At 41.0% G+C, this 12,739-nt stretch overlaps 1 protein-coding gene across 2 annotated transcripts in view; it reads left to right on the top strand.

The window, feature by feature from the left end:
* WDR7 (WD repeat domain 7) overlaps nt 1-10,531 on the top strand; it is a 356,850-nt gene extending 346,319 nt beyond the window's left edge. For both annotated transcript variants that reach the window (XM_066602521.1, XM_066602523.1), the window contains one exon: nt 586-10,531. In XM_066602521.1, coding sequence (XP_066458618.1) covers nt 586-789 — 204 coding nt within the window. In that variant the 3' untranslated portion in view covers nt 790-10,531. The remainder of the gene's footprint in view (nt 1-585) is intronic.
* The last annotated feature ends 2,208 nt before the right edge of the window (nt 10,532-12,739 follow it).

Below are 12,739 nucleotides of genomic sequence, written 5' to 3'. Positions count from 1 at the left end.
GGAATGAGTTGTAATACCACACACGTCCTGTGGACAGGTGTGGCACTGTTTTTAAAAGAAAACTGCTAGGTTTTTTCTAGTCTTGGACAATCCCTTTAACTTTAGTGAATGTAATGCTCTTCGAGGACCTCACATCTACCTGGGATGATTCCTTGCCAGTTTTTTTTAAGAATTAACTGAAACTTTAACATAACTTCCCTGTTTTGCTTAAAAGGGTTATTCCACTTGTTTCTCTTTTACTGCAGGAAGCAGATAGCTGCGTACAGTGCACAGTGGCCTGAGTTGGTATTGCAGGCTGAGTCCCATTTACCTCAATAGGATTTAGCCTGCAGTACCAACCTGGACCACTGTGCTATGTACAGCACTGTCCGCTTTCTGTAGTAAAACACCCGGAAGTGGAACATCCCCTTTAAAGTGAAACACTAGTGTTTTAGAACCGCAAACCAATCCTGTGTTTAATGCACTTAACTAAAATGGCTGCATAGACTTGACTTATCCCTCCTCCACCCTACCGAAAAACTTGGCTGATGATACTTTGTGTCTTAATGTCGTTTTTCTAATGGTTTTGCCCGTTTTCTTTCGTAGATGAACACGTCCTTGCTGGGAAGCATCGGGATGCTGAACTCCGCACCGCAGCTGCGTTGTATTAAAACCTACCAGGTGCCCCCTGTTCAACCAGCCTCCCCCGGCTCGCTCAACGCCCTGAAACTAGCAAGACTCATCTGGACTTCCAACCGCAACGTCATCCTCATGGCCCATGACGGCAAAGAGCACCGATTCATGGTCTAAGGGCTTGTGCCCACTTTCTGCACACCCACTGCCCCCCTACCCCCTTCCAAAATGTCTAGCGCATGATCACTGCAGAAATAGTTGTTGTCATATCATTCATGGGGTAGACTTTGCTGTGTCGGTGCTGCATGATGCCCCAGTAAATGCTACGGAATGGGAATCCTTTCATGTACTCACTATATGACGGAGACCCCCGTTCCTCTCTGTAAACCATAACTGTAGACGAGGCTTTTGCAGTAGGAATAGAAACCTGATAATTCTAGATATAGTCTGTATATAGTGGTGAGTAACTTTATAACCCGGAGTGATGACATGTCTTCCACTCCTGATACAACCAGAGCTGCATTCAGAATTCTGCTCCGGACAGACACCGAAGCAGCAGATGTTAGCTCAGAACTAAGAAGCCCGAGATGTTTTTTGAACGCTGCTTAATTTATGACCAGAGCATAGTAAATGCAAATGAAGTATCTGTAAAGTCACTCGACACCTATGTAGATACTATCTGGATGTAGAAGACGATCCTACACAAAACATGGCACCCCTTCGACCCCGGTACATTTAGATATCGTAAGCTGATCACGTGTGTCTGGTTGTCACATTCCTTAACGATGCTGCGTGTTAGTGGTTTTGTACGACCGAATTGTTTACATTTAGTAACATTGTATCAAGGAGGGCCTGTTTCCTTTTAAAGACGTTGTTCTGTTCCCCTCCCTTGTGTTGTATGTCTTGGTTATCTATTCTCTATATGTATTTTATTTGCCACGTGAAATGTGAACTCTGTTACTTAGCGTTACGACTTAATTTAGAGGGTGTAATCAAAATTAAAGGATGACTGTGTTGTAGACTGCATATATTATGTCCATTACGTTTATCAATGATAAGAAACGCATTGCACATCCCAAAGTCATGGTGGATGGTAAAGTCATACTCTCATCAGACTCGGCATGTCCTAGTTCCCACTTAAGTCTTTGCTCAAGAAGGCAGGGTTGCGGGAGGAGCATTTTCAGCAAATCAGCAGCCTTTTGAGCCCACTGAAGGCTGCTGACTGGCATCTGAAATGTGTTCACTCCCTTGCTTCACCTACCCAACTCATGTTCCCATTTTTATTTTGACTTGGCTTTGCAACTAGTTAAAAGGATATGTAAAGATTTTCGATCCCATAAACTTCTGCTTGAACTGTAGAGGTCAAACATATCTTTCGTAGCATGAGGCAAGAACACGGCATTTTGGATTGATGACTCATGCCAAAATGGTGCCCCCTACTATTGTACAACACTGTGTAAGATACCATAACCCACTGGGCTGCTTTCTTCTTGCTTATATGTTGTTTCCAGAGGGAAGACCATCCTCAGCCCCCATTGTAGTTGCGTAGGCATCATGCCCCTGTATTTTGTATGTATTACCTGCCGTATATGTGTACACAAGGAGTAACACTGTATCTGGCCATTATATGAGTTGTATCCTGCATTTATCAGCAGTTTTCTCCTCTGCAGGCTACATCTCTAATTCTCAGTTTTCCGACAGCTGGGGGGTGTAGACTAGCTGCTATGATGTCTCCATCGATCATATGCAGAGAAGCAACAAGAAGGACTTAATACAGCTGTGCTGAGTAGTATGGATGTGATTCCAGCACTGGGATGAGATAAAACACTTACTAAGGTTAGCAGCAGCACTGTCAGTGTATCTCTCTTTCTGTGTTGCTCCTTTCTTCCACCTACTGTCTCCAAAGCTGCAGCTGTAACCTGATCTCTCAGTGTATGCACTTCTGTATGTGGTGCAGGAAGCTGAGAAGAAAAAGGACAACTGGAGTAAGGCATTCTCTGTAATAAAACATATTACAAAGTTTCTTAGCTTCACTTGTACTATTGATTTTTGAAATCCACATTAAATGGATTCCCTAGTAATTGAAAAACATGGCTGCCATGTGTTCAGCCTAAAAGAAAAATCTTTCAGAATGTACCGAGGATGAGTTGAATGTAAAACCAGAGGGGCAAGGACCAGAACCTAACGCTACACTGTTTATCCCTGTCAGGCTGATATGTACTAAGCCCAGGATCTGTTTCTTACAGACTACACAGATGTCAGCCATTTATTTCCAATTCCTGGAAAACCCCTATAAAGTGTCATGCGGGGAGTTTATGCGCCTTTAAAGCTTGCCTAACTTTTAGAATAAGCAGCTGTGTGTTTCATAAGGAATACCACTATTTCTGGCCATTATATGACTTGTATTGTGCATTTGCCATTTTCCCTTCTGCAGACTTCATATTTAATTTTAATTTCTATCTCATTTTTAGTCCTCATGGGAATGGTGGGAGCAGCATGGCTAATGTACTGTGTTCTATACACTGTGCAGAGAACTGTAGATTCTGCTCTTTAAGTGTCTGTAGCACACACAGCGACACATAACATCATCATGTAGGTCAGTATAAAGTAGGACTGAACAATGGACTGGTGACTAAATAGTGGCAGCTAACTCGCATGAGCTCCAGCAGTAGTTCTTGTATACGAGTTTCTCTCCCTTTTCTTCCCCCTCCCCTCTGCTCACATAGACTTAATAAGTATGATGACTCATTCCTCTCCTTCACTGCCTGGTCTGCTGTCTTCAGTAATACACTTGACAACAGGCAGTGGACAACAAGTTAGGAAGAAGGGGGTCTCCTACTAAATAAACTAAATTACAGATGTTTGGATTGATTTTTGTCTGTTGAGAAAAATCTAAAATGGCACTTAGAACCCGACTGAATAGAGAGTCCCGTAAGGAAGAGTCCTGCTAAAAGTGATCGCTGATGTTATGCTGTGTGGGCTGGGCCTGAGGCAGCATCATGTCATAAGGACTCTCTCTTGGGTCTTCTTGTGTCATGCTCCGCCCTCTTAGGCCCTGCAGTAAGTATGACATTGTGTATCACCTGTACCTGTAGTGTTCCTTTAACACCCCCTCCTTTCATTTTTCAATGACTGTTTTAGATTAGCACTGTGTGCCTCGTAATCAATCTGCCACAAATTATGGATATCACAGCATAAGCCGGGTGACACAGAACGTAAGGCTTCATCTAATTGGAATAACTAGGACGAGGTCCAACAAATAAGAGGCGGATGACTGCATGGAGCTCCCAGCACAGTCCTCAAGTTTCATGCTCTGGCACTACATGCATCTGTGATCAGTGAGGCGGATAGTGCTAATTACTTCACCTCTCAAAGTCATACATGTCTCTAAAGTGATCTTCCCACCATTGACCCCAGAGCTAATCAGATGCTCCTTCCCTTTTTGCTATCATTGTAGCTCAAATGCTGAACTAATTGATAGTGTTTACTCAATTAAAAACGGCTGCATGGATTGCAGGTATGTGATAGTCCGCTGTAGTAATGTACTGTACATACTATAAAGCTCGAACATTTTCAGCAATGCCACCCATGGAGTATTGTCCTATTGACCCAGGCATCAGGGCCTGTGACTTGAAGTACCTTTAGGCCTCATGTCCATGGGCGGGTTGGGTTCCGCATGCCGGAGCCCGCAACAGAATCCGACCCAAGGACCCTTCTTACCTGTCCATGTCTTCACTGTGGATGTGTGCAGAAGCGCCGTCCGGTGCACATGTGCAGTACAGATTTTTTCTTTTAAAGCCTCCTGCTTTCCCGCGAAATCTGCGTCCCTTCAGCAAAGCAAATGTGACTTCAATGGAAGCTGGCCGTGCGGGAACTGCAGCAAAATGGAGCGGAAATGTTGGTCAAGTCCACATGCTTTAATTCTGCTGCGGACGCCCATGTCTTCCTATAGGTGGCTTGAACTGCGGATCGTCTGCGGGTTCTGCAATTCAAATTTGCCTGTGGACTTTGGGCCTTAGATGGAGTGATTATCATCTGAACTATCACTGGAAGCAGTGAATGCGAGCCATAGTCATCCCGTGTACATGCAGCTGCAGACAGGGCACTCAGCGATTCATCTCTCACACGTTGGAGTTGTTTTTAGCTAATCTAAAAACCAAGCGACTGTCGGCCCGTATAAACCGGAATCTTTGAGTTACTTGACTTTTTACTGTGAATGGAGGCGCGTGAGCCAGAAGAATCCCCGGCGTGCTCCACCTCCATTCACAGAACGACTATCGCTCCTGTGTAAAAGTACAGCAGTGATAATTGCTGGGACGGCTGTTGGCGATAATGCACCCGACAATTATCCCATGTAAACGACCTTTAAAGAGGTTGTTTATTTTGAACATTCCTTTTTTCTTAGAATGGTCCCCAACTTGTAAGATAATGACAAGTTTATCTCTTAGCTGCTGAGGCCCCAGCTGTAAGCCATGGGGGACTCCAGCAGCAAGTGTGCAATATCTCTTCAGCACCTCTACAGGGAAAATAAAGTATTACATCAAAATCATTGGGTTGTCCAAGCAATAAATGGTCATTCAGAGAAAGAGAGATGATCTTTTGTAGCTCTAATAGATGAGCGTCATGAATGTATAGGGTATATATAAATGGGATTTCTATACTAGACAATCTTGGCTGTTTAATTTATAGCTTTTCTCCATTTATTACTCAGTTTACTAGAACAAAAGTTATTTTTCTTGTTTCTCCACATTTTCCTACTTTTATATCTATGTAAAGCCTGAAGTAGCATGGTCACACTCTCCAATCAGCAGTCTCCTTATGTTCGCAGTTTGGCTGAATTTACATGGGCGATTTTCCCGCTGTCTGATTGTTAGTCTGATTGAACTCGCACGGGAAAAGAACCCATTGATTACACGGGAGCTGTTTTTCCCTCAGACCGAAAGTCCAAGACCAAAAAATCACAACATGTGCTATTTTGATCCGTATCCTAGACCGAAATCACCCATTAAAATCCATGTGATTGTGTTAATGTGGCATTACTGCACCTGCAGTGGTTTTTCATCTCAAATGCCAAAAACGACATTGAAACGGAACCATGTGAATTGGAGACCCCTTTGTCTCCGTTTCACAAGGTTTCCGTCCGCTTTCAGTATTTCAGGAAGATAGAAATACGTGGTAGACTACATTATTCTATCCTTCTAAGATACGAGAAATGAATGTGACGTCATTGTCATTAATTGGTCGGTTGGTGTATTGTGCCTTTATCGTGTTAGACATATTGGGAGCGCCTCTTGGCTCCGGGCACACAATCTAAATGTAGTATGCAAATTGCAACAAGACATTAGGAAAGACTGAAAATGCACCAAAAACTGTTTTACATGCTCAGGATCTGACTTATTTAGGATCTGACTTGTTTTAGACACTTTTAGATGCTTATTTCAATTTTATATAAAGGGTATGGCTACGCTGTAAGGGGTGTGAAGTCATAGGAAAGACATGGCATAGAATTAAGGCAACTATAAGGTGATATAAACTTAGACTAGACCCTCTAAAGATACTCCAAATGTATCATCCAGCATGAACTACTGTGATACACCGGTGCATTTTAAGGCTGCCTACTTTAAGTTGCCTTGTCTAATTATTGGACCATATTAATGAATCTGCCCCAATAAATATAGAATAAATGCGTACCTGTCTCACAGGTAGAATATTACGAAAATTGTAGCTTTTCATCTAACGTCGTCTTGTGGAACAGTAATATACCGAAACACATCTACTACATAGTCCTGCAGGAGAGCCACCTCACCCCAGCAAGGTAGAATCATATGTGAGAACAGAATGTTATTTTATTTCCATCCATGGCCTTTATTTTATATTGGTGCTTTCGCCTCTACTGTAGGGGCCATTTAACACAGGCCAATATAGGCATTTAACAAGTGCCAATCACTGAGATCGGCACTCATTTCCCCAGCATTTTGCACAGGCTGATATAGACTCCACGGAGGGATAAACAATATAGAACTCTCCCGTTTTCCATCATGTACTGAATTTAGTCTCTCCCATCATGGCAGAAATAATCATGAAGTACTGTCCAGGAGTAAACGTGAAGTATACTTGTTACTCTTATGCCTTGTAGTCATTATGATCATGAAGTTGCAGTGCTCCTCCTCTACGGTGTGTTCACACCCAAGAACTATAACCCATGGTCTCCTCTCTGCAAACTCTATTTGATGTCTCAGAGTAATTCTGGTCATAAAGTTACTAGACAGTAGTCCTGTGTATTTCTGTCTTGGAATAATCGTGAACTCTGATGTCCTGCGGTCACGGAGTAATCATGTAGTATAGTTGATGTCATGGTGTAATCATTGGCATTAAGTTTATTCCATGCTCTTCAGCTCAGGGTGATCATAAGCAAGAAGTATACACCATGTTCTGCCCAAGAGTAATAATAAACTCTACTAGATGACTCACTGTCCTGCAGTAATCATGAAGTATACTTGGATGTTTTCTTGTCCAGGGCAATCACAACCAAGAACTTTATGACTTCTTGTCAATTAGTAATTATGAACTCTTCTTGATGTCCCACTGTCTTGGAGTAACCATGACGTATACTTGATGCCTTCCTGTCTTGAAGTAATTATGATCATGACATTTACTCAATACCCTTCTGTATATTATAACAACCAGGAACTACACTACTGTTTTGGAGTAATCATACATTTTCCTCGATGTCCTCTTTTCATGAAGTATGCTTTATGCACACCAGTCTTGAATTAATCTTGATCGCAGAGTTTAAGTCATAACTAAGCACCATGTTCTCCTGCCCAGGATTAATCATGATGTACAGATGTGTTCTCTTAACTCGCCAAATCCCGACATTTGTGGCGTGAGTTGAAAAAATATATACAGAACATTTGACAGATGCCATCTGTTACCATACACTTTCTCATGTCAAAGATGTATCAATTTTGTATATTGAGTGATTGTAGGCCTAAAAGAAATTCAGGAACAGTTGGGGGTGGACACATCTGTGATGTCACTGTACTGGAATGGCCATGACGTATGCTTGATATCCTCCTGTCTTGGAATAATTATGATCATGAAGTTAATTTAATGCTCTTCTATCCGGCTTGTTCATATCCAAAAAGTAAACTGCTTCCATTTTGGTGTAATCTTGAACTCTACTTGGCTTTCTGTTTCTCTTTGGCTACTTAGCTTCTCTTTGGCAGTCTCATAGCAGCAGTACACATCTTCGACTGTCACTGTATTCATACCGGTGAACACAGGACCCCTCTTTTCATCCTAGCAGTTGGATAGGAGATATGTTAAAATCTTGGGATAACCCCTTTAATCTCTTACTGTCTATCGTGATTTTAACCAACTATACTTCATATTCTCTTACTTGAGGGTAATCTTGGCGTATCCATGTTATCTCACTTTATAACAATGAAGAACTAAGAAGTGTACTTGATATCATCCTGTCTTGGAGTAATACTCCTTGTTCTGTCCAGAAACAACCTTGAACTCCATTTAATGTCCAACAGTCTTGGAGGAATCATGATGTTTACTCAACTTGCTATTGTCTTGTGTGATCACAACCAAGAACTAGACCCCATGTCCTCCTGTTTCAGAGTAATCATGAACTCTATTTGATGTCCTCCTTTTCAGGATAATCTTAAACTCTAGTTGATGTTCTTCTGTCGTGGAGTAATCATGGGCATGATGTTTATTCAAAGTTCCTTTGTCCTGTAGTAATAATGGATTATTTCTGATGTTCTCCTGCCCAGGATGCCCAAGATTACTCACATCAAGTAGTACTCCATAGAATATCAGTGACATTTCTTTCTAGAATTAACTTTCTCATTCCATTTAAGTTTCCAAACCAATATTTCCTCTTGAAAAGACTTAGGGCTTATTAGTTGACGAAGGACATGGTAGATCACCAATTTATGGTGATGGATGGTAAGAAGTCATGAAACTTCCCTTTCAGTTTTGTGACCTTTATAAAAATTTCTTCAGTACCTCACTTGTCATATCTACTGTTGGATTCCTAGAACACAGAGGAAGATAAATGCCAATCTCTGGTTGCCCTAGGCTACTTTACTTTTTTGTATGCATCATTTTATGTTAGACAATAACGCCATTATAACCAGTTGGGTTGACGATCTGTGATGTGGCTTTAAGAAGGCATTATGTTATCATGATTAGGCTTATCCTATTTTTAAGAGCCAGACACATGCATTGAGACCAACACATAGAATCATAGATCATAGAATCCTGTTTATGTTTAAATGTCAAATGCTATAGAACCTCTAGAGAAGCACTGTCCTATTATTAGTGCAGAGGAGTACAGAATAGTAGACATCATGTTATAAGAGTATACATGAGCCCAGTCATTAAAAAAAAAAAGACTACAAAAAAATTATGTAACCATAGAATATATGATGAATCTCAATGTGAAAGTTGACAAACATATATCTGGCCTAAAAATGTCCAAAGGCTACCTGAGGACTAAATGCCCCCATGCACATTAGTGTTGTCTGAACCAGCTGATTTCGGTAGGGTCAGACAACTGTCTGTTGTGCATGGGTGTAGCTCATCTTCTTCCCCCACAGATGATGTCTTTTTGTTTTTCAGGAGATAAGCTGCTGCCAGAGCTGTCTGGCTATGGGTTATCTCCCTAAACATCCGAACAATTGGCCAAGCTGAACATTTATGTGTATGGGGGAGCCGAGGTAAACAGCTGTAGGCTGAACAATTGCTTGACCAACAGGTGTTGAAGGTATGTGGCTACCTGAAGATATCCACCATTCGTCAACCAGATGTAGATTTTAGCTTCAAGGAGTAAAGGGAAGGTTAATGACTGCAAAAATAATTTTTCACCCAAATTTCAATCTGTAGAATCAATAGAACTGGAAAGGAATAATTGAAGCTTTCCAAGTATTCCCTCCTCAACATACTGTATGAAGGACATTGCAGCTGCTATAGACAATTAGGCATTGTTTGGAGACCACCAAAATGTATAATATCCGTGAACGTTTCCATAGTGTTAACCCATTCCCTTATGCCTACACAATATTATCACTCTATTGTTATCAACTCAGTTAGAGGAGCCAGATAGCAATATATAAGGAGAGATTGGTCCAGTTTAACCGATATGCAAAGGACCCACAGACTGGTACTTTTAGAAAATTTGAGTACAAGTCCAACACATGTCACCCTCAAGGGCAGAATAAAAAAATGTTACGAATTATTTTATTTTTAGCTCTTTTCTTACAACTGTTCTTGTTTTTTGCCTCATCTGAAAAATATCAAATAAGCCATGAAAGTTGAAAGCATATTCACAAGACTTTAAAGTTGTGTTGTTTCTCAATGCCACCATAATTTTATTACACTTTCTTCATACATAAAGGGTACTACATTTTATTAGAATTTAAAGGGATTGTCCAGAATTAGAAAAACATGACTGTTTTTTTTCAAAAAACAGTGCCACGGCCGTCCACCAGTTGTGTGTGATATTGCATCTCAGTCCTATTCACTTCGATGAAGTTGAACAGCAATACCAGCCCCATACCATCGGTGGACATAGTGCTGTTTCTGGAAGAAAGCAGTCATGTTTTTCTAATGCTGGACAACCACTCTAGTTTTTTTGTTTTTACTCGACCTTCCCTGTGCTGCTGCTGTCATCACAGTACAGTTTTGATCTTTAGAATTTTAGTGTTGTGTTTGGATGTGTAAATGTAGACACTTATGTGGCTTGACATGGAGAGTTTATGTAATTAGCCTCATGCCGTAAGAAATTATAATTTGTGTCATTGTGTATTGTAAATGATTATATTGCCGGATATGGCATATATGATATAGATCTGTAAAATGCTTGTGTACATATCTGTGTGTAATAAAACTGAATCTAAAATCATTTCCGGACATGCATCATGTTTATTATAAATAAAATGAATGGAGTTGTCTCAAGACAATCTCTGTCCATGTGCCGTATTACCATGAGCAGACCACCTAATTTGTATAGCGACCTTCCAATTCCCCCCCTCCACCCCACCCTACCCCGATGAAGAAGAGAAGGATCATGCAGTTGACTTTCAAGATGCCCGTTCCCTTTCTTCTTGGGGAGATAAGCTGCCACCTTCCCAGTTTGGGAAGTCTAGCAGCAATTTATTACTCCCTTCTCCACTGCTAGGCTGCTTCCCCATCACTGCCCCAGTCTTCTGTTTACTTTAGCTGGAGCAGTCAAGTGGTTTGCTCATGTGACCACTGCAACCACTAGAAGGCCTGACAGGGACAGCATCAGTGACATTCCGCAAACCTGCCGGGGGCTTGTACAGTAGAGGCACAAGTGACAGGTTTATGGGATGTCACCAGGCCAGAAGAATCTGTGATGTCACCTGTCAGATACAGTGAAGCTGAAGCACTGAAACAGGGCTTTGGCGCAATGGTAAGTATATTGCTTTTATATAGTTTTTGGCACAGACAGCCCAAAATTATATTAAAAAAAAAATAGGTTGGTCAACCCCATTAAGAGTTGTCAGACCAATCTAACAAGTGCTGATTAAAAGACACGTTGATTGCCACTTGTTTCATTTTCCTTCACAAGAATGGGCTTAAAGGGACAAACAATGGTAATTACAACTGTTTATACGCATGGGCTGGTTATACATCTCTACATTCACACAGTAAATATACAGCCGATCAGTGAGCATTTTTATGCTTGCCGAAACTGAACGATCCGCCCTCAAACGAGCATTCACACATTCATCTTCTGACCGTTGGTCCTTTTTGTGGTCCAATTGTCAGGCGGATGAGTTTTCGGAGGAAAATTTGGGTTCGATAATTGGCTTGTGTAAAAGAGCTATTACTCTCCTCTGAAAACCTGCAGATTATGTTCAACAGTTGTGAGAAAAGTTATATCCCGTTCTGTTTCTGCCACTGGGCACACTTTATCGTATTGGACCCCTCAGACTACACTAAAGTAGGTCCCTCGCCCCTCCCTTATACATGTACTATGCCGCATTGTTTACTAGTGCTCTGTAGAACTATGTGAAACTAGACTGAGTCAACATCAATAATGTGAAGATGCAAAGCCAATATGAAACGTGGACATCATGGTCTTTTGGAGACTATTGAGCAAGACAATGCCTCCTTCCCTCTCCTTTTTTTCTTGGAAGAAGGTAAAAAAGAGAACAGCTATGAAAATAACTGCAATAATGCTACTGGTGCTCAAATTACATGATTAAGGGCAGATTATTTGAAGCCCAAAGATGGCTGAAGTCTCAGGAGTGTTGTCCAATTTGCTCCTCCTGTAATACAGCACTCAGGTGTCAAACATGATAGATGAAAGTTGATGAAAATGGATGATTTCCACTAAAAATAGTTTTTTCAGGTGAAATTTAACAACTAATAGTTATTTTAGGTGACTGGTAGCACATCGTCATCATCTAAAAAAAACTTGTTGTCCAAGTTTGATATTTTTGTCCAATAGTCGGACCGCTGCCCAACGTCATTGAAAATGTATGGCCAGTGTGAATGACTATAATGCTCAATACGGACAAAAATGTATAAGAATGTACTGGCGAAACGATCATCCACTAGATAATTGGTTGTTCGACGGCAGTTCAGTCATCAACCTACTTATTTTTTGTGCCTGGCCACCTGTAGTCTCTGTCTGAATTATACATTTGACAGTGTTGATATCATTAACCTTTTTACCTTGCCCAGGCTATGCTCACAACATGGTAATAACGAGATGAGATCTGTGCTCTTGAATGTAGGTCCTTCCTGTTACATGAGGGTGAGGAGCAAAGTAGTCATTTGTGATATTCTCTCCATTGCTAACATAATTGCAACTCTGTGGAACTATGAAGTGAGAATAGAATGTATTTTACATTGTTTTTAATCCATGGTTGTTCTCCACCGTGAGCACTCAAGAATTTCTTAACTTGACGAAACCCTACAGATATAACGTGCATGTGGGAGTATGAGTGAGAAATTGTGGCTAACTGCAGTCAAAGGTGATTTTTAAGATTTGACTGGTGCTTAAAGAAAAATCTTCTATTTTTCCCTTTTCTTCCATATGAACTTGACCAATAACGATCTGTACTTTGTCCATGTACAG

Source organism: Eleutherodactylus coqui, chromosome 5 (genome assembly GCF_035609145.1).
Source record: "Eleutherodactylus coqui strain aEleCoq1 chromosome 5, aEleCoq1.hap1, whole genome shotgun sequence".
Classification (NCBI taxonomy): Eukaryota; Metazoa; Chordata; class Amphibia; order Anura; family Eleutherodactylidae; genus Eleutherodactylus; species Eleutherodactylus coqui.
Note: the sequence above shows the minus strand (reverse complement) of the source record. Positions and strands in the feature narration are given on the sequence as shown.